The sequence below is a fragment of the Gobio gobio genome (genome assembly GCF_949357685.1).
Source record: "Gobio gobio genome assembly, chromosome: 19".
Classification (NCBI taxonomy): domain Eukaryota; kingdom Metazoa; phylum Chordata; class Actinopteri; order Cypriniformes; family Gobionidae; genus Gobio; species Gobio gobio.
In genome coordinates, this window is record NC_137112.1 from 40,824,705 (window position 1) to 40,848,086 (window position 23,382).

The window sequence follows — 23,382 nt, forward strand, 5'->3', positions numbered from 1 at the left end:
GCAGTGTGTATATATATATATATATATATATATATATATATATATATATATATATATATATATATATATATATATATATATATATATATATATATATATATATAGTAAAATATAGATGAACATGTTTATTTTGGACCCTGGTTGCATTGCATTTTATTTAATACACTCCTTATATTTATAAAGAGTTTAAGTCTTCATCATCATAGAGATTTCAGCTCCTGACCACTGAAAGAATGAATTTTTCGTGCCCTTAATATCATTTAATGCTAATTTCTGGCAGTTATGGAAAGCTAACTTTAATACAGTCATATAGTCAAAGCACCAGAACTCACTCAAACAATTGACGTAAACTGTGAAATGACTTGATTAATCCCTATACTTTACAAAGACTTAGTGACATAAAACATAGACAGTTTTAAGAATTCTGACACAATCATTTCCTGTCTTTTATGAAATGAAACTGAGACTACGAAAATCTTTTAAGTTCAGATATATCATTCACATGAAACATAGACCAAAAACTAAAAACAATCAAAGCTTGTGCTATACTGCCACCCACCCCCTTTATTCCTGGACCCCTCCCACTACCCAATCACCCCCTCGACTCCAGGGAAATCTTGCGGGAGACAGTTTGGTAAAAGACCCCAGTGACCATTGAGCGGTAGTCAGGTACTTTGAAAAGGTGGCGGTAGGCGTACGTGTTGTCATACGGCCGGGCACGGCTCACCAGGGTGCGCAGGTGCTCCTCGTTCACCTGATTTCCCACGGCCAGCACGTACAGTTCAATGCCCGCGTTAGTCACCTGCTCCACGGCTTTCTCAATCTGGACGGCGTTGACACCTTGGGAACGACCATCCGAAAACACCAGCAGCTTCTTCTTCCTCGTACTGCCACCCCTGAAGCGCTGCACGGCGAAGGTGAGAGCGTTTGTTACCTGCGTACCAGCATTCTGAAACTTGGCTTCTGCGATTTTAGCGACCACTTGGGTGGCATTCGAGGAAAATTCAGCCTCCAAGTTGGCATTGTTACTGTACTGGCCAACGGCAACCCGGACCTGAGAGCCTCCTCTTTCTGCTGACAGAAAACGCTTAGCCAGCATCCGTGAGAAGTCCTTGGTCATCTCGAAGTTCTTGGAGCCCACGCTGGCCGAGCTGTCCATCATGATGAGGACATCGGTGTTGTCATTAAATGAAACTGGAGAAGAGGAAAAGGGTGTAACCATTATTATCTAATGGTCAACATGCTGACAGAACTGTTTTTTTTTTGTGTGTTCTCAATTAAATACTTACTTGGACAAGTATAAGTGGGACACTTTTTGTCTGTGAAAAAAAGCACAATGTAGTAAATAGTTGTTCCTCAAAATCAGATCCGGAACTCACAAAGCACCCTAAATCTGCGGCAGACACTGTATTTGACCCACCTTCACATATTTTCTCAGTCAGGTTTTGAAGGAAGCTGTCATCCAAAAGAAGACCAAAGTTGTTCAGGGCAAAGGAGAAACCTTGTCTGGGATCATTTTTACACACAACCTCATCAAGCTGTTCTGGATTGGACTTCCTTTCTGCATAATCCGTGACTCCAACGCCTCCAACCTGCCAGAAACCGAAAGTGAGTCAAGGTTCCTATTAACCAGAAAATCATTTCTGGTTTCATTTAACCTCATTTCATGGGATATACTTGCATCACAATAACATGAAATGTCATTGGATCACAAGTTCTCCCTAGACATTATGACATTACATCAGCAGCATAATAGATTCATACAATTGAATACAATTCTGTACACTTCATCCTCAAAGATCCACACAACATTAGCTCATTAACTCCAAGTTCAACCAAACCTCATTGGAAAACGTGCCTGTTGAGACATTTCTGCATATTGATATTACATTGCTTCTTGCATGTTTCGCAACACTTAAAATATTCAATGACTGGCACTAACAGCTAGTTGTTTTATCTTAAAACAGATGAATGTGTATCTGGAAATGCTATCTTGGCAGTCCGGCAATGAAATGTCCAGTGAGTGGAAGTAAAAGGTTAACACTCTATTGTGTTTGAAAATAACGTACCACCCACACTAAATCCTACCTAAATGCCATTTTAGCTTGCAAGTTTCACTGGACTCGTACTTGAGCACCAGTTGTACCAGGTGAGCTAATGAGCAAGTTTACTATGCCAGAAAAGCCAAACATTTGGAGCTGGTCATGTGATGCAAAATGTATCAGTATACAAATACATGCCCTATGGTAAATGTTTTGAGGTCATATAGTAGGGGTGTAACAGTATTCATCCCAAACCGTCACAGTTTGGTGCATACAGTCAGACGAAGAATACAGTCAAGCACAGGCGATCCATACTACAATCCGGAGGGGGGCGCACACGGTAATGCAACACTGTTTTATAACCGCCACAACAGGAAAAAGAGCCGAAGAAGACATGATCCATGCACTAACCCAAAACAAGAGTTCAGATTGCACACAAGAGCTTGCTAGTGGCCTATATACGCTGACTTTTGAGAAAAGAAAAGCGGCATCTTTTTTGTGAGTGTACACAAATAAAAATGAAAACACAAACCCGTTACAGTTTTGTTTACTTTTATCTGTATGAATAAAATGGTGGGATGGCGTATACATGGTGGAGTATTTTAAGTTATTTCCACTGTCCATTGTGCCAAATGTGCAATGTGATGAAATATGCATATCCTGGACACGGGAAGCCTCGTGTGGCGCTTCATTCGCTGTCTCCCCATAGAAAGGTGATGTAGGCTCAGATGTAGATGCCACCTTTTCTATTTCTCGCTTATCTGTGAAATTTGCGCATCCGCCATTGTCACTGCATGTTAAAGGGATAGTTCACCCAAAAACTAAAATTAGCCCATGATTTACTCGCCCTCGAGTAATTCAAGGTGTATATGACATTCTTCTTTCAGACGAATAAAACCTGAGTTATATTAAAAATGTTCTGGCTAATCCAAGCATTATAATAGCAGTAATAGTTGCTCTGTTTTTGAAGTCCATAAAAAATGCATCTGTCCATCAAATAACGTGCTCCACGCGGCTCCGGGGTTGTTAATAAAGGCCTTCTGAAGCGAATCGCTGCGTTTGTGTTAGAAAAATATCCATATTTAAACATTTATTAAAAGTTTTTCTATGGCTCTGCATCAGCCGTCCCCATGCCATCACTTCCAGCAAATAAGGTCAAAATACATGCAAAATACCGGCGCGATCATAGAAATATACATAGATTCCTCATTGTTCGCGGATCGCTCGAATGAGGCATCTACGTATATACATCTTTGATCGCGCCGGTATTTTGACCTTATTCGCCGTAAGTTATGGCGCTGGGAAAACCAGATGACATTCATCTGATAAGAGGTAAAAAAAATTACATAAATACTATTCGGTTTCTCGAAGAAACTGATCATTTCGTGTCTTAAGACATCAATGTGTCGCCACGAGCCGCATGGTTTAACATGGATTCGTATGTCTATGTGTTTTTACTCTCATAGCTCTCATACTCTAAAATATCCCCATGGCATGCATTATACGACTATCACACTGCAACGGTTGGAGTTAAAAATCTTCATTTGTGTTCTACTGAAGAAACAAAGACACCTACATCTTGGATGCCCTGGGGGTAAGCAGATAAAAAAAATTCAAATTTCGTTTTTGGGTGAACTATCCCTTTAATGAACTCTCACACGCAAAGAAAATGACAGCGAAGGCTCAAACATCACGTTAATAAATCAAAAATCAAACCAATAAGTTTGAAAACAGCAGTTGCATTTTACGCAACAGTGGTCAAGTAACAAATCAACAGTTCAACAAATCTGTTTTTATGCAAGTGTGCATTCTGTTTACTGCTTACAGTAAAAGAGGCTGTACTGAACCAACTACCTCAGGGGGGACTAAATGCTGCTAGGTGGAACAAACTGTAATTTGCCCTACTGTCTGTTCAAAATAAATGAAAAGAAACCTAGCATTTTGGGATTTGTTGCTTTTCCTGTTGTACCGAACTCATATTGAACCGGGACCCCAGGTATGTACCGAACCGTGACTTCTGTGTACCATTACACCCCTTGTCATATGATATTATTAATTGATAATCTGGCCCATAATTAAAATTTGCGTGAACAGCAATAAAAGTTGTTGGTGTTTTACTCCCACTAGTGTTAATGTCAGCTGGAAACGGCAGAGAATTGTACCGTATACTCTGTGCGTTTTGGAGCAGAGGCACGTTTTTCCTGAGCCAAGGTTGTCCAAGTTCATTAGGTTTACCTTCAGTCCCTTGCCACACAGCACGTTCAGGGGTACTGTGTCCCTCTGGGTGTCAGAGCGTCCATCAGTTAGGACAATGATTACACTCCTCTCCGTCACTAGCTTGCTAATCATGTTTGTAAGCGAGTACTGCAGAGCTTCTCCAGTGTACGTGGCTTCAGCTATCCAGCGCAAGTCTTTCACAGCTCTAAAGTGAATGACAGAGATCATTTTTCTTTATTTCTCCAGACATTATGCCAGACATACGCACAAAATGCAAGCTCATCTGATGAGGAAGCAAATTCCTTCAAGCCACAGAAGAGTTTCTTGAAGGTGTTATTGCCATATTGTGTGCATATTATTGCTTTTAACAAGAGAACATCAATATTTCATACTGCTTTAGGTCTATCAGGGTCTTAATGTTGGGGTCACCAAGCTGTACGGCCTCCTGAGCATTAGCACCGCTGTACTGCACCACGCCAATACGAGACTCATTGGCACCAAACTGCAAAGAAGAAATAGGAAACTTAATGCATCTATTATCATTACATTGTGGGATTCATTCAGAAGAGCCCATGCATCTAATATGGAACCACCACGTCTTCAAGATTAAAGGGGACCAAATGTAATAATTTAAGAATCAACCATTGAAACCCATATTGGTCGACCACTAATCTGAATATGATGGGGAATGTGTCTTTCTCAGTGTCTATCATGATTACAGCCCCAGTGAATCCAAGTTGACAGTTAGCTGAAGTGTTAATGAGTCTCGTAGTTATCTAAAACGTACCTGTCTTAGCTTGAGTCTGTCCATTACCGTCACAATGAAGTCTTTAGCAATGGCAAAGTTGGAAGCTCCAATACTCTCAGAGCTGTCCACAATGAAAGCAATGTCCAGGGGTCCGCATGTGCATTCTTAAACAAAACATGCACATAAAGAAGACGGCATTGCAAAACACTAAATAAAACAGTGTGAATTATTTCTCATATACTTCATAGTCTTGGGGCTTACCACAGCAAGCTGAAAGAAAGAAAGAAAGAAAGTGAAAACACATTACATTTGTATCAAATCTGACAATATTAGGCATATCAGAAACACATGTTCTAGCAAAACATTCAAAGTAAGGGATGCACAATTTTGCTGGTCTGGAAAAAATAAGCGTTCATTAAAGCTTATTCATTTATGATATTAAAAAAAAGTAGTTAATACTCTGACCTAAATTCCTGACCATTTTTTTCTCATGTTTTTTTATTTGTAACCCAAAGGGAGAATATTACGAAGAACATATCATATTTAATCTGTGGTGACAATGAATAGAACAATGAATAGACCAAAACGGTGAAAGTCTGCACAGAACTAGGCATAAGTAATATTATGTTTGGGAGGAAAAAGAAATGATAAAACTCTAATAAACACAAAGCAGCCTCATCAAAAGTGAACGGTTGGATGTTTTTCTTGTTGGCTGAAATTGATATTTTTCCATTTGGACAATTTTGTCTGTTTTTTCTCTGGCCCCTGGGGTCTCATTCATAGTACATTTCACACACTGATTTTACTCTTACATGAAAAATGTAATTTATTAAATTAACTCACACAACAACACAGTCAAATTTTTAAGGCTGAAGCCCAAGGGCCGTACAGGGAGGACAACCTTCACTGGCCCAAAACAAATTGGACGATATCAAGTAAAACAGCAGCCCACAAAACATTATTTGCATCTGATTGGCTAATACTGTCCGATCCTATTCCTTTAAACTGATGTGTAATTTTCACACTGACCTTTTACACACTTCTGTTCAAAGAATCAGTGTTCTCTCTCCAATTGGATTATGTCCTGTTTTCACATGCCCAGATGCCGATATTAAATATCTAAGTTAAGCTTCCAAAACTAACATTTATGATAAACGTGTAAAATATGTGCCTTTAAATGAATCCATTCTGGGTTAAAGACTATGACTCCAGCCAGAGTTAAAAAACAAAATAATGAATATCCTTTCAAAAACAATAAACAAATGATTCTTTGGCGTAATTTGATTAATTAAAAACTGGCGTAATAGTTTGTGCAACTGAAGTGGACCTACACAGGACATATTATTCGTATGATTGCATGATTTCTGACAGTGTTTTGGGGAAAAAAGCACATTTACACACACATATTTTGAAATATACTTGGCTCAGAAATCTGAATGTGTTGTGTAAGAGTTTGTAGAGGGCCTTAGTTCTTCGTGGCAAAGTATTTCAGTGTTTTCTCATTTCTTTGCATGTTCACTACTGGCCTGCAAAGTTTTATGAACCCTGAGCTGGCTAGGTGGATTGCTGTATCATCACTTCATGGCACGGGTCGACATTACGGTGTTAAATCAGTGTGGGCGACAGGCAGGTCACCATTTATGGAGGCAGTGAAATGGAGTAGTGACTCATGGGTAAATACAAAAACAGGTCTACTCACAGCACATCTTCATGATGATATCCAGAATCTCACATTCCTACACAGAGAGAGAGAGAGAGAGAGAGAGACATTAATGGAGAGAGACGGCTGCCTCTGCAACTGATTTTCCCTGTCGCCATTTTGTATCACAAAATGGAGCCACAAGTCCATGTTGTTTTAATTACAGGAAATTCTGCACTTTCTGCACAACGCTCCCCAGAGACTCACAATTACTGCAAAGACCCTTTAAAAAAAGTGTATTTCCTCTTGTGCTGAATGATAAAAACATACTATGTCAATATACACCAAGAGTCCAGAGAAAGAGCTCACGAGAAATCTAATAATGATCTTTTGATTAAAAAAAAAACACTATACATTTACATTTTACAATGCCTATGCCTATGGTATTCTTGGTATTCAGAAACTTGTCACAGTAATCAAGATATATTATAATATTTATAAACACCAGAATAACTAATATTAAGAGTAAAATGTAGGGCAGTTCCTGGATGTGTAGCACCTACAGCTCTGCAGAAGACCTGATCTTAACAGTTTATGTGCCACATTTCAGCACAGATTGCTTACTGGGCCGTTAAAATTAAATTGGACTCTGATTTCACATGCAAAAAGGCTGATGTCTTAAAGGAACAGCAGCAAAATGTTTGCCTGTTTAATTCTATAATGGAGAAAATGGTTAAATTTACACAAAATAATGAATCTTAAGGGCAAAAAAACGGTAGCACTTTATTTTACTCAGACCTATTCCTCATATACATACTATGTACTTATTGTAGTTATTACAATAACTGGGTAATAATTAGAAACTAACCCTGAACCTACCTCTAAACCTAACCTTAACCATGTAGTTACTTTATATTAACTAGTACTTTCTTAGATAAGTACACTGTAAGCAAGTGCAACCAAAAAAACTTTACATTACACATTACAAGTGGCCTTCAGGATAAAAAATAACCCCTTCAAATGTCACTCTTAAAGACTGCACATCTATAGTTTCATGCATTCATTTCTTTGCAGATGCTATTGGAACAAGCCAGCTGTCGTGCGCTATTAAAGGATGCTTTTATTCCACAAAAGACTAGCCTGGTATGTGCTTGGGCCTTGGCTAGAGATTACCATAGCTACTTGCTGTCAGCGATGTGGAATTCACAAAAATAAGGGAAAGTGAATTGTGGAATGTCCAGGATCATTTATTATCAAGAGCACTGTCACTCTCCGTGTCTTTTCATACAGGAAACTGAACTGGAACATTTGCGTTATACTATGTCCAATAATGTGTGATTGTTTTGATTTGTGCATTCCGTAAAACCCAGTTTATTCGAATTAAACTCACTCACATCTGCTCCTTGAGGCCCAGGTGGTCCTGGTGGTCCCTGTGCATGAATACAAGACAGATGAAATATACTATGTGCACATGAAGACACATACTGTACTTCTGTAGTATCGAAACAACATAAACAGGTCTGCGAAAGGGTCACTGTTTGTTTTGTTACATGCTACACAGATGTAATTCTCCCAGAGCAAAGAAGCTCTCAATCCCTTTCCAAATAAGAGCATTTTTGAGACAGACAAGTCTCCTCCTCTCTGGATGTCATCCAGTGGCAAAGAGGAACATCACAAAATTGCAGGCTGAGAGAAATTTCCCTTCCCACACACCCATAAATCATGGCTGTTTAACGCCGTTCTACATAACTGAAGATTTGTACACTTAAAAACGTATTTTGGCTCCTCTAGAGAGTGTAAGAGCCTTGTTGTTTACTTCTGAAAATATAATAGCCCCAATTATCTTCTAAATGTATCTGATGAGATTGTTTCTCTTTGTCATTTAAAGATGTTTAACCGAGTTCAGGTCCAGGTTTCCTGGCCTGCCAACTGTCAACCGTGGCCAATGGTATTTTTGATTCTATAACAAGTAACAATAAAACTTGTTTTTTTTAGCTTTTATTTAGCCAGAATTCTGGGGTTAGATTTGTTGATCACATTCCATTGAATATCTCAACTGAACTTTCTTGCACCTTTGGATCTCAGAAATTCAATCCAACAGCAGATCGGCACGTATATGTTTCACTGATTCAGAATACAGATACATTATTTAAAGTTTGTCAGGATGCTGACATAAGCACATGGTGCGGAATATCATACTCATATGAACCCTCAATGGAGAACATGAATCGATATGAACAAATATAACCATTTTTATCGTTATACCCGTAAGCCTTGTTTATACTTTCGCCTCCGCTGACTGCGCACGCTTCTCCCCAAACGGATAAGGCGTTTATACTCGACGCGATCAGCGTTGTGCTATTCTTTGAAACGACAGAGGGCGACTCTGAGTAATTGTTCTATAAACCATCAGGAAACAGCGGTGAGAAGAAGTAGAAGAATGTACACCGGTGGCGATATTTATTTTAGTACACTTCACCAAAAACCAAGGCCGTAACATTGTCTTGAACATTGGGGGGGGGGGGGAATTCTAGGTCTAATTCTAGTTGGAAATAATCCTTTTGGGATTATTTGCAAACAATATTTTCAGTAATTTGCATCAAATATATTATTAGTCCAGAGATTCTTCGCATTAGTGAATAAATACATAGATCTGCTAGTGACATTCGAATTCCCTAGTGGTCTGGTGGTTTTCATCTTTTCATTTCGTTTCACAATTGGACATGGATCTTTATTTCTGCTTTTGTAGGCTAATTTTGTAAATATAAGCAACTCATTTGTATGTATAAACTGGGTGGTGGTGTGATGAGACGTCATGCTCGGCTAGATTCGCCTAGAACTCGTTCATCTTTGGATGCGGAGCCAAGCAAAAAGTTACCAAAAATGCACAGCACACCGCTTCCGCGCGCACCCTCGTGCTCGTGCAGACGTGTCGAGTATAAACAAGGCTTTACATAACAAACTTCAAGTAGGAGATACAGTAAACAGGCTGAATGCATTGAAATGGTGCAATCAAACTCACAGATCTTCCTTCAGGTCCTCTGTGACCTTTGGCTCCTTTAGGCCCAGGTGGTCCTGGCCTGTTGTTCTGTGGAAAACAAGATATGAAGATATTTAGCCTGGAAAATACAGTGTTATAAGTAGCTATACCATTTGAACTCTTTCCCCACAATGGTGGATTTATCCATAATTTATGACAACGCGTCCCCACCAAAATTGACAAAATTTTCTGGCAATCCATGTTTTCACTGTTATAAGGTAAGGACCGCTATTATGCATCTTCTGAAAAAGTACAAACTCTCAGGATCCAAAAATAAGTGAGAAACAGAAACAAGTGATAGAAGCATTGCTTACATGCGAGCTAACGTGATCATCAAACATTAAACAGCATATAAATCAAAATCATTAACGAATGAAATGTCGACCCACAAAGAGATATAGGAATGTGCAAGCTTTGGGGGTGTTGATGGACTCGATCTCTGTTTTTATCAACATTTTGAATCTGATATGGACGTAGCCTTTCTCAGCTTTTTGTTTAAAATGTTGGATTTTACAACATACAAAAAGATGAGAAAAAAATGAGAACATGCAACAACAACAAAATTGAGGAAGGAGTGAAAGAAATGAGAAAACACTGAGATACTTTGCAACTTGAGGAATATTTTAGGCCCTCTACAAAATCTTACACAACACATTCAGATTTTTGAGCCAAGTATATTTCAATATACATATACTACTGTTTACTCTGTTTACTCTTTTGATATTGTATGTTCAGATCATGGGCGTCGGAAGCAAAAAAAATGTGGGTGGGTCCTCTCTCAGAAAAATTTTACTGGAGTAGATGCCATTTACATTAAGTACAAATATTGCCTTGTTTGCTAAACGTCTGGTTGGGCAAGACAAGATTACAGAAATCACCATATCATTGAGAGCAGCAATAGTGTAGGGGTAAGACGCTTGCCTGGCATCAAGTTTTGACGCAAATCAAACTGAGGTTCCAATCCGCATTTTGCCGAACTCACTCTACTCTCTTTTCCCATCACATATCAGATCGGAAAGGCATTTATTTTCAATAAAAATGAAGAAAATATTAGAAAAGTGGAAATAAAGCGTCTAACGTGTTTAATAACAAGTGTTTATCGGTTAGGGGTAGGTAAACAGACATGTGCTAAATAAGAGATGATAAAAGTGAGTGGGTCCAATATCATTGATCGTAAAAAATGGGTGGGTCTTGTCCCACCCACATACAATAGTTCCGACGCCCATGGTTCAGATATTACAAAAAATATTCTGGGGGCCATAACATTTTTGTGAAAATGATCAAAAATGTTGGTGCTGGCTGGCAACTTAAAATTAAAAAAAAAAAAAACGCTGGCAGTGAAAGAGTTAATATGATTTTATTAAAAAAAATTATACAATGGGATTCACTAGTTAAAATGCATCTACTGTACCTTTTTCTAATATATACAGTATATTTTTCATATTACAAATGATATTATTAGCATAATAATTACAGGGTCAATATTACTTCAAATAGATATTTTATGTCATTGTTTCTTCAAATGCCATGACACAATCTCAAAATCTAATTTCTAGGAATAAACCGTCTTTTTATAATATAATTATTTACATTAAAATGATATGCTATTATTAGCAAAACATTAAGAGAGAAAATAATATATAGTATTTTTAAGTCAATATTCCTTCACATGTAATGACAATTTAATCTGTTAATTTCCAGGTTTAAATCAGACTCTGAATTCCAGCCTCAATCTTTCGGACCTCACTGTAATATCAATACCATGAACATCGTAATCAGCTTAAAACCCTCCGAGACAACTCTCTCCCTCCATATAAACAATTGAAATGGTCTCCATTAATTCAGCGGTCTCTGCACAGTTTCGCCACCAGCCCAGTCTGGTGGTGAGATAATACTAACCACCTGTCCCTATTACAAGCCGACTCTCCCATGCTGCTTCAATTACCGTCAAATTCCTCACTTCAAAGTCCACAACTGTCACAGACGTTCTCCAAGCAGGCTCACAGTAGGGACGAGGTTAAATGATGCCGTCATGCCCATACTGTTATGGCTCATTGTGATTACCTTGACAGATACTAGACCAAATGTGGGCCCCTTGAGTTTGGGAGAGACCGGAGGAGACCAATCAATTGTTTACAAGTGCAGAAAAAACATTTCCAAACAGTCTTGGCCAGCAGAAAGATAGAGCCAAACACAAGGAGGAGCAAAGCACCTTCATGGCTCATATGGAGCAGATGTGAAGCCCTGAATAATAATGTATACAAAATAACGTATATATACACACTTCAAACACTTAAACATAATAAATACATAAATTTGGCTACAAACATGTTCACCTAAATAACTGTATGTCACTGCTAATATAATCAACAGGATGCTAATGCTCCAGACAAATATAAAGCTAAAGCCATAACAGCACCTGACAGATATACTACGAGAAGCAAAGTAAATAAATGTTCCTTTCCCACAAAAAGTAGATCAGGCTTCAAGCTGGTTGTTATAAGCTATTATTTGTTTCAGCCACAGTTATTTCAATGCAATGAACACAAACTACATTGCTAGCATGCTAGTGTTCGGAGTGCTTCATACTACCATGTACGCAGGGTGTTCTGGTGGTGTATATCATGCTTAAATGATTACAAAAGTATTAATTAAAAAAACACTTGATGAGAAATAGTAATATTGATTGACTTGGCAAACACCATTACCAGAAGTCTTCAGAAACTGTATATATGTCTTAACCAGAATGATCACTGTGTAAACAGTTTAAACATCCAAAACACAAATGCTTCAAAATGTTACTGTAAGCATTGTGTTTGATTAATAAAGGCCTTTCTGTGGCCCAAACATTCAAGTGTGTGTTCAATCACAGCAGTTTAACTTTACTTTCAGTGTTTGTTTCAGCTTGTTAAAGTGTTCTTCCTTGTGCATTAGAGGGGATATCATTCCCTCCAGACTTTATGGTTATTATGAAGAGCTTCTAGCCATTCTTTAAGATTTAGTTGTAAAACACGTGGTAAACATTTTAATTTATGGCCACTGCAATTCTGCTAATGATAACTTTTGGAATTATAGTCAATTGGCTTCTTTTTGATCTTTGCACATTTTCCATTGTAAATTGAATCTAAATGGATTCTAAATGCATTCTAAATGAATCTTAGTATGGTAAACTACTCAACTTTTACAGGGGGTCTTAAGATTTTTGTGAGTAGTTGAAGAGAGTTACAGAGGTGATAAACACAAGGGTACGGTTCTAATTATCGTAAAGTGCATGTGTGGTTGAACTTTGAGTGTGTCCGTCTAAAGCCATTGCCTTTTCATGGTCTAGGCTCAGTGAACTCTTCTAGCTAAACAAGTTTGTTGTCTTCTGAAATGTGTCCGAACACAATTCATAACTGTGGCAAGCAGGACGAGGGTGAGTCTCGTATCTCATATTCGGATCTTTAGCGACCCGTATCTATATCTAACACGGATGGATCTCTACCTCTCGCGATAATATAAAACTCTCCCGATATTATAGTAACAATTACAGATGAATAAAATAAAGCCTATTTTGTTATCTTTTAGAGCTTGGAAGTGTTCAGTTTGAGCAGTTGTTTTATACCATCACTGTCCCCCCCGGTCAGAGCTCATTAAAAATAATAAGCATCTGGCTCATATTCGCCATCTCAAACATATTCTCAAAATCTTCATCACCAGATCCACCATCAAGTGACAGTGACACTAGTATTTGATTGCAATCAGTACTCGCTCTGCAGCAAATCGCTGAGCCATTTCAAGTTTTGCTGATGATACATCCTATTCTTTTGTTTTCTGTCTGCAGTAACTATGAGTGAAACTTCATCATTGTGTATCAGACAATGCCACCTTGTGGAAGAAAGGTGAATTGCACTTATTCAGTCATCAACGATTCAATTATTGATGTGCAGAAAAAATATACTTGCACTGTTTCACACCTCGGGTCCTTAGCGACCCTATACAATTTTAACAAAAATTGACCGGAAAAAACAGGCATTCTTTTATGATTTTTCTTGTTATATTGTTTATAATTAACTGATTGAGGAATAGTATTTGTTTGAGTTTAAAGAATGAGGAGGAGGGTAGTGAATTAAGTACCGGGTCATTAAAGACCCGAGGTATGCGTTTAATGGTTAATGTAAAAGTCCAATAAAAAACAATTGGGTATACGGAAACCTTGTATCTTCATATATCCTTTTTTCATAAATCCTTACTATTGTTCATCCTTTAACTCTCTCTATGGGTTTTTCAAATATTGAACCAATTAAACATATTTAAAATAGCTTATGACTAAACCACTGGATCCTCAAACTGTTGGTAAAACCTCATAACACAGGTTTTTAGTGTTAGCATTTTTTGTTTTTTACAATTAAAATTGCAATCTTTTTTTTTACAGTGTAAGAAATAGCAATAGTGATGTTTGTCTTGGCAACCCCCACTTATATCAGAAATCTTGCAGAAAAGGTATGTCTTCAATAGAAAGATAACTATGTGTAAACAGTTTACACACATCTGCTGCAAAATGTGCATGGCTTGTAAACATCCTGTATGATTTATGGCCTTCTTTAGCCCAACCATTCAAGTGTACATTCAATCACTCGCAGCTCAACAAACAAACAAAAACCTGGCACTCTATCCTCTCAAAGTGTGAGAGAGACCAACCATTTTAAAATTAGAACATCATTTCTAAAGAAAGAACCACGAACAGCCGACAGATGAAAAACAATTCTTCCACATATGCAAGTCTCCACCGCTTCCTTGAAGGTTTTGATTTTGCATAGTGAAGCTGTCTGGGCGTTAGATCACCAAAAATCGACTCCAGATGACCGAAGATGAAAGCTTGTGAGCATATGTATTTGTTGCTATTTTGTGTCGGCTTGTACAACCACAATGAAGAGACTCAAGATTGTTATGATGAAAAAATTAAACATGAGCTCAGCGCTTTGATATAAGCATATGTGATATGTTTAGTAAGGAATAATTGACGACGGGCCGTTCAATTATTAGAATGATAATGCACACCCGAGGTGGTGATGCAGTCACGACGCGAAGCGGAGTTATTACCTCGCTATAGTGGAAAAAATGTCATGTGTAGACAATGTAGACATTAAGTTGCTACACTATATAGGCCTATAGGCTAACTGATCAAATCGTCAGGTCAGCGCTGAAAACACCTTTTTGTGCAAACTGTAGTGTATGTGTGCGAGCACATGTGATTGCAGTAATGAGACAGAAAAGCTTGTGAATGTATATATATTCATTTAATTATTATTAAATCGTTGCATTTTCTGTTTTTTTGCTTGTTTTTTTTTTGCAAAAATGAATGAAACACAAAAGGCCTTAGGCATATCTATATTATTTGTTGTACCTGCAATAATAACGGGGAAAAAAATCATGCAGCAGGCCTACCAGCTGTTTTATATTTACTTTTTAATTCATGCTACAACTTTATTTATCTAGACCTACATGTTTTATTTATTGAAATTAAACTGCACGCTTCCGTTATTTGTAAAATTAGACATCGAAAATGGCAGATCAAGCGCAGGGAGCTGTGTAGTGGAGATTGTCTTTTCCTGTTGGTCCCGGCCTTGATTTTCTGTGGCGTTTGAATTTTTGTTTCCTGAGAGGGTCAGGCTCCATTGTTTTCTTTCTTCTGCTGAAGGTGCCCAGTAGCTTCTCAGGCTTGTTTCACACTTGTGCCCTGTGACAGACATGATTTGCCTGCTCTCCAGCCCTGCTTCAGACAGTATTTGAACTGCTGTGCTTCTTAATGAATGGTTGGTGTATCTTTTGGATAACCCCACTGCCTCGCAGATGCAAGGAAGCATATTTCCGAGGTAGTTCACACCCATGGGTTTGTGAGAATACCAGAACTCTCGCCTGTCAAGCTCCTCCTGTGTCGCTTTCAGAGGATGAAGATAGAAGGATGTGGCATCAGGTGGGCATTTAGTGAGGTACTTTTTGAAGCTTTTAACTGGGCAAAGGGGGCAGTTGTGTTGGCAGACATGAATCCTCGGTAACAGTCTTTTTTGGGATTGTTGGGCTTTTTGTGGTTTTTTGTTTCTGCATTATAAGACAAGCAAACAAATTCACCTCCATTTTCTTTTTTAATAACGAATGAATGCTGTCTTAACTCTCGATTTCCCTCACGCCCCCTCCTCGCCAGGTTCAGCTGAATGTCAAACCAGACCTTGCGAACCAGTCCGGCTGCTGTGTCTGGTGACAGATACGGAGAGTGACGAATGCGCTGTATTTCAGCAGTGGAGATGGGAGGATGATGAGTACTGACGTCTTTCCCAGCCTTTCGAAACTTTTTGAGGACGGATATACGTCGTTGGATGACTTAAATTCCGATTGACCAATGATGTTGTATTTGGATATATAGCGGTTCAGTCCAGCTCTAAGGGAAATAAAACTTGACACTGAATACTCTGCGCCGGATGCGTTTCGGACAGTGGCATAGAAAGCTCGCAGCAGGGTATTTAAAGTGGATGCCCCCTCTCTCTCTACCTCATCCAGAGACGTATTTTTGGCTTTAAGCCAGTCGTTAAACACATTAACTGCCCAAGCTGTTGTTTTTTTGGTGTTTTCTTCGTGTTTTTCTCCCTCGAGTATGTCTAGCTGTTCTTCGCTAATCATTTTATGTCTTTTGTTGTTGCCGGCTGTCTTTGATGTCCGCTTCCGTTTATGTTGTTCTTCATCTGGACCGTCTAATACTCCTGCCACCCATTTGTTGAACGTTTTATAGTTCCCGTAAATATTAAAATTAACTTTAGGAAAATCGTCTGTCATGGTGTAATTTCCGTTATTACAGTTAACTATGCGAAGTGATATGGAACTGTAATGCGGTCAAGAGCTGCCTGGAACTACGTTCGCTGTGCGTCTCCCAGAAAATAATTGCACACCTCAGAACGTTCATCAACCAATCAGATTCAAGCATTCAACGGCCCCGTAGTATAACAGCTGACATTCACCTTCTCACTTGACTAATATCCCACACAAGGGTGGGTGCTATGAGCAAAACCTCATATCATGGTTATTTTATTATATATTGGATAATACATAGCTAGGTGTGTAATGCATTATTTTAATGTACAACGTGGAGGCAAAGAATCACCCAACCCGAAGCGGAGGCGAAGCGCATTAAAATTGTGAATTATCCTGCTTATACAATGGCATCGTCACTTGCCAACACTGACCAGATGAACAGTTATTGATGTTTATAGCGCAAAATTTGGAGAGAGAGACATACAGTAGATGTGTTTGTGAATTATCTGCGCTCTACTAACAATGAAGCTGCAAGTTTAATTACTTCAAAAACAGCGATATCGCTGAGAAGTATGATGTAGAGATTCAGTAGCAAAGGCATTTTATTAATAAAAGTCATAGGGCAGACTTTGACAACAAGTTTCTGTGCTCCTGTTTTGGTGTGTGCGCAGCGCAATCTCCAATCTCTACAAAAGATGTATGTGTGTGTGCTTCAATGAAATCTGTGTGTTAATACAGAACGGTGATTAAATTGACTGGAACTACCTATGGTTTAAACCATTTTTAATGCACACCTTCCAGCCAATCAGAATAGAGTCTGACAGACCATGGTATATATTTAATAAAAATAACCACGTGGTAATGTCTATTTTGGATGACAGATTGAATTAAAAAAAAAAAAAACTTTATATGAGTGCAAACAAGTGATCAATTGAACAATCTCTCATATAATATAAAACATACAAACAATAAAAAGACTCAAAACAATAAAACAAATATTATAAAACGGATTTGATTGGTCACATTTGCAAGTCTGCATTCATGTACCAAGTATTAAAAACAATGTAAACTCAACATAAATGTAACAAACTCAACTTAAACAAACTATATTGAAATATTTATACCGTCCCGCAACATATAGCGTCCTACTGCCCCAACCACAAATATGTTCCAGATGCAAGGAAGTGACATAATGAAATGGAATCCATGGTGTGATATTACAACGTTTGTAGTCCATGCTTTTGTCCACCACATTTGGAAGTTTGGATTCTGGATTGCAAAACAAAGAGTTCCAAATCAATCCACTGATTAGATCAAATGGCAACTGAGTGCTGAAGGAAAATCCTGCAATTTCATTCCTACAGACGTACAAATTGGCCAGAACGATCAAAGCACTGAATGTGCGGGACATTTCCTCAAACGTTTTTGCTGAGGAAGTGCACAGCTAGACAACATAAACAACAATAGAAAAAGCAATTAGTCAGTGGAGATGGCGGTAGTGCACAAGTGTTTGCTTAATACAATACCTCTTTTCTGTTTCTGTTGTTCAGATATTCAAAATTTGCTGTTAGGAAGGATTCATTCGTTTATTGCTTATTTGTATTTTCTACTTTCATTATAATTTGTATTTTGATTTGTAATTAGAATAATAGTTGGTGGCTAAGAAGTAGTTATTTATTATTTGTATTGCTGGATGGGGGAGGTATTCAAACCACATCAACTGGTAAAGGGGGTTCCTCAGGGATCAGTTCATGGACCTCTCCTCTTCTCCATATACACTACATCAATGAGACCCGCCATCATACAGGCACATGGTTTCTGCTGATGACACTCAGCTCTTTTCATTTCAACCAGATGATGGAACGGTAACTGCACGGATCTCAGACTGTCTGGCGGACGTCTCGGCATGAATGAAAGAACATCACTTTCACCTCAACCTGGCAAAAACAGAGCATCTCGCCTTCCCTGCCACTCCCACTACACAGCACAATTTCTCAGCGAGTTCTTGGGGTAATCTTTAATGACCAGCTGACCTTCAAAGACCACATTACAAAGACAGCTCGATCATGCACTGCACAATATCAGGAAGATCAGGCCCTTTCAAATGGAGCATGCTGCACAAAATCTTGTCCAGGCCCTTGTTATTCTAGGCTGGACTACTGCAATGCTCTTCTGGCTGGACTTCCATCATGGCAAATTAAACCTCAACAACAGTGTTGGGGAGTAGCTAACTACAAGTAGTGGTGCTTCTAACTTAACTACATTACGGTAGCTTGACACAGAAGATCAGTTGCTTTTAAAGCTAACTACTTTTTCCCATAGACAGTAAAAGAAATGGACACAGCGACCCCATAAGCTTCGACGGGGAAAAGTGAAGTCAATTAGAAGCACTCACTTCCTGATGGCTGAGCGTACTGCGCAGCCTCAGACTGAGCTTAATGAGGTAGATGTGACGTGAGCAACCAGTCTGACAGTTGTAAGTCTTCTAGTAGTTGTGCAAAGTGAAATCTGAATCATGTTGTTGAAATATTTTGTCCCGTTGCTTTTGGCTCTCTATGGGCTTCTCCCCATGCTTCACCCTTGACTTTATCGGACTTTATGCTTCCACGTCCCCCCGATTCCCTCAAAGACAGTAAAAGGTTGCCTGCGAGCTTCTCCTCCTGTCTATATGGTCATTTCTCTACTGCGCGACAGACAGTCGCGTGGTTATGACGCAATCGTTAGCCTATTTTTTACAAAAACGGCTTCTACGGGGCGATAGTGTAAGATACAAGGTAATGGAGCCTTTTATACATTGTCGTGTTTCTTTAGAAATAAACAATGGTCAAATGGAGTCTTTAAATGCCTCAGATGTAAAGTTATTCGCTGTCAAAGTGACGCCAAAATGAATGGGAGTCAATGGGATGCTAACAGCAGGTGATGGCTTGGTTAGCAATGGCTGCCCCTATGGAAGGTACGCTTTCTGTGCTGGATTACCCCCTTTCTTTTTCCAGCAAGTAGCGGTGTAGCGTGACCAAAAGCTACCTTGCATTTTTAGGAACCTGCAATGCACTGAAGCAGCGCAGCGTCTGCTTTTTATTAAATCACAAACTAAAATTGTGCATTCCTGCACATATCTTACGGCTTTCCAGTTCACTGATTCACTGATGATTATGTTAAGGACGTACAGGAGTGGGCTGATATTTCACATTAATCGACTAGTAAGGGTTAAACTTAATTTATGCAAATATTTAAATGCTGTATGCGTCAAAGGATCACATACAGGTGAATAATAGCATTTTGAGGAATTATCCTGCTTTATTGCACTCTATATCAAACGTCTATTTCTGGTTTAATTGCAATAATGACCTGCCATCATTTTGTAATGAAACCGTCTAAGGTTACGTATGTAACCTCTGTTCCCTGAGAACAGGGAACGAGCGCTGCGTCTAGCTGACGCTATGGGGAACGCCCTCGGCGTGACTGGTGTCTGAAGCTACTATCGAATCACGGCAAAGTCTTTGACCGACGTCAGCCCATGACGTCATCAACGTGCGACCCGGAAGTATAAAAGGGCGCCGTGCCAACACATACACATCTTCTCGTCTGAAGGGACTGTATGGCAGATAGGCCCTGAAGCATGGCAACGCGACGCAGCGCTCGTTCCCTGTTCTCAGGGAACAGAGGTTACATACGTAACCTTAGACGTTCCCTTTCGAAAGGGAACTCTCGCTGCGTCTAGCTGACGCTATGGGGAACGATATACCAACGCCGCCATGCTGAGGGGAGTGTCTGCCATTGGCAGTGACAACTGTCAACTCAAGTAATTCATAGAAAAACCTGAGCGATTCCCCCTCAGGTCCTGGGCTGACAGTGACAGCACTCCCTACGGTCATAGCCCAAGCTATACAACTAAACGGAACCCTAACGCACTGCGTGGAGTTCCATCTAGACAGCTCGAAGGCCCGGGACCACTACTTCCAAAGAAGGGGTCCCTTCAAGGGAATGTGGCTAGGGGACCCGAAGGAACCCCAGCCAGTCACTACTCGGGAAATGTTCTCCCGAGTGCCACCAGGGAGGCCTGACCTGGTGCCCTAAGTGTTATGGACACTTCGGTTTAGCCAACCCTGTCTGTTCAAACAGAGCCTCTGGATGGTGCCCAAGGGGCGTCCAAGCTAAGGGACTGAAACACAGGCAGTCTTACTTAGCCCGGAACTCAGAGACGGGTTATCCAAGAGAGCAACACTCAGCGTAGTGCTTTTCAACCCTTGCTATCGAGGGGAGTCTGCCTGCTCAAATCAAGGATCTACCAGGTGCTTGTGTTTCAAAGCAGTAGGGAGGCCGAAAGGGCCTTAATGACTGATCTAACAGGGAGGCCTCATGAGAGGCCTACGACCGTCTGACCAGGCTCAGGCGGCTGAGCACTCATAGACGACCCTCATTGAGGGGAGCAGCTGAGCCTGCCTGGCGAGTAACCTCCAGCTGTAGGCCCAACTACCACAAGTTCTCACAGAGAACTGGTAATTAAAGTGCCTAGCTCAGGAACTTCAACTTCAAGGAGGCCCTGTGGGCCTACTACTTGATAGCGGGTATTCCAGGGAGGCCTATAGAGGCCTACTACCTAACCGCAAGCCATGCTGGAAACCCAAGCATCCAGGCTCGGGACTCCGTCCTCAGGGAGGCCTTAGTGAGGCCTACTACCTGACAGCAATACCGCCTGCTGAGGTTACCCTTGTTTTCTCAAGGAGGCCTAATGGAGGCCTACTACTTGACAGTCAAGCTACGCAGGCTAGTCGGGCATCCTGTTTAAGGAACCCGTCCTCAAGGGAGGCCTATTAAGGCCTACTACCTGATAACCAGCCTTTAGGGAGGCCTGGAGAGGCCTACTACCTGATTGCAATACGTGCCAAATGACTGGGTCCCAGGAACACCTCAGGGAGGCCTGATGGGGCCTACTACCTCGTTCGAGTGACCACCATCTGGGACTCGACAGTCAAGCTACGCAGGCTTTTCGAGCATCCTGATTAAGGAACTCGCCCTCAAGGGAGGCCTATTAAGGCCTACTACCTGATAAGCAGCCTTCAGGGAGGCCTGGAGAGGCCTGCTACCTGTATGCAATGCGTGCTAACTGTTTTCAGATGACTGGACCCCAGGAACACCTTAGGGAGGCCTGATGGGGCCTACTACCTTGTTCGAGTCAGGGAGGCCTATTAAGGCCTAGAATTAACAGCAGGCTCTCAGGGAGGCCTGATGAGGCCTACAACCTGCCTCTGAGAGTGACCACAATCCGGGAACTCACCCTCAGGAAAGCCTAGTAAGGTCTTAGAGTTAACAGCAGGCCTTTCAGGGAGGCCTGATGAGGCCTACAACCTGCTTCTGGTAGTGATCACAACCTGAGAGCTCACTCTCAAGGAGGCCTAGTAAGGCCTTACACCTACCAGCGGGCCTTCGGGGAGGCCTGATGAGGCCTACAACCTGATAGCCTCCAGGCTAGCTGTCCTGATGCGCACATCGGTACATACCTCCAGTGAGGCCTGTTTGAAGCCTTCCAACTGAAAATGCGCCTTGTTCAAGAGGCCTACTGAGGCCTACAATTGACAGCCGACCTTCAGGAGAGCGTATTCACCCCTATTTAACCTGATAGCCAGCTAGGCTAGTAGTACCTTGATGCTTAAGCATTGTCACCTGCCTTACTAGAGGCCTGATAAGGCCTACCACTATCACCGTTATTCTTGAGAACGGTGCAATCCTTCCTGCTAACTGGGACCGCCATGTTTGAAAAATGTGGGTTGTAGTAATATTAGACCCAACGGCTCGTTTTCATGGAGGCCTGCTGAGGCCTAACACATGATAGCTACCCATTACAATGGGGACCCGTTCCAGGGAGGCTTGTAGAAGCCTACAAGCTGTACGAGTTTCGCAAAAACGAGAAATAACTGCCAGACAAACAAACTGACTGCTATTAAACCCAACGACTCTCAATGAGAGGAGGCTCTGATCTAAGTACAACAAAAAAGGTGACGGTGCCTCAGCAACGCGCCTCCTTTACCACATACCAACTGACGCCGTAGCGCTCAGTCGTAACAGAGACAAACTAATCCAACCTGCAGTGGCTTAGGGGACCGAAGACACATAATAACCCTAGGCGGTAGACAACCACTACATTCTAACAGAAAAGTGTGCTACCGCCTAGTAATCCGCAAATATTTCAAAGAAAAGAGCGGCGGCCTAACAATACTCTCAAATGAGAGGAGGCCCATCTTCTGATAACCATAAGCGGTGGCCTATCTGGCGCCATCTTGACCAACCAGGGAAAGCCAACACACGCTCACACACATAGCCCAGATAATGGTGCTGTGTTCAAGCCTAACTAAACAGGGGAAAGACAGTTCTCTCTGATGAATACCCAACTCTATACAGGAACCTGGGGTCTGTAAGAAATACATATTTTTAGTATTACATACAAAAAAGACCACTCTCACCTGCGGCATGCTGAGCGAAGACTCATTGTGCAGTTCTCACCACCATGTTCTACCGCCCATGAATGCCTGAAAGGGGCGTTCTCACTCTCCGGGCGGGCCATCAGAACATAGTACTACTCATCATAGGCCCGCCTCAGGCCTGATGTAAGAAGCGCCTGGGTAAAAAGTCATAAAAAGACATAGAAAGGAAAAAGGAGAGGGCTATGATGTAACCGCCCTCAAGGGAAGTGACCCATTACCAACGCCTTCGTTGGGAACGTTTGTCCTGGATCACCTCCCTTAAATCCTTTTTCCCCCCGCGGGAGTCCCGTCTCCTCTGTGCCCTGCTCCTCCAAGGAGGGGGGGCACGAGAGGAGACGCTAGCCCTCTGGTCCTGCCTACGGTCCTCAGACCGTGAAGGACCAGGTCCCGCCTGCCTGGGTGGGGGCGCGGATCTCAGCGGTATGCAT

At 40.8% G+C, this 23,382-nt stretch overlaps 1 protein-coding gene across 1 annotated transcript in view; it reads right to left on the reverse strand.

Annotated features, from left to right (window-relative positions):
* Positions 1–67: 67 nt before the first annotated feature.
* The window catches only part of col6a1 (collagen, type VI, alpha 1), a 54,648-nt gene continuing 31,333 nt past the window's right edge, over positions 68–23,382 (reverse strand). Inside the window, exons 26-35 of the mRNA XM_079844492.1 lie at positions 9,669–9,734; positions 8,041–8,076; positions 6,707–6,743; positions 5,269–5,277; positions 5,047–5,171; positions 4,652–4,761; positions 4,278–4,464; positions 1,421–1,592; positions 1,290–1,319; positions 68–1,194 (exon numbers count right to left, since the gene is read on the reverse strand). Of these exons, the coding sequence (XP_079700618.1) occupies positions 593–1,194; positions 1,290–1,319; positions 1,421–1,592; positions 4,278–4,464; positions 4,652–4,761; positions 5,047–5,171; positions 5,269–5,277; positions 6,707–6,743; positions 8,041–8,076; positions 9,669–9,734 (1,374 nt within the window). The 3' untranslated portion in view covers positions 68–592. The remainder of the gene's footprint in view (positions 1,195–1,289; positions 1,320–1,420; positions 1,593–4,277; positions 4,465–4,651; positions 4,762–5,046; positions 5,172–5,268; positions 5,278–6,706; positions 6,744–8,040; positions 8,077–9,668; positions 9,735–23,382) is intronic.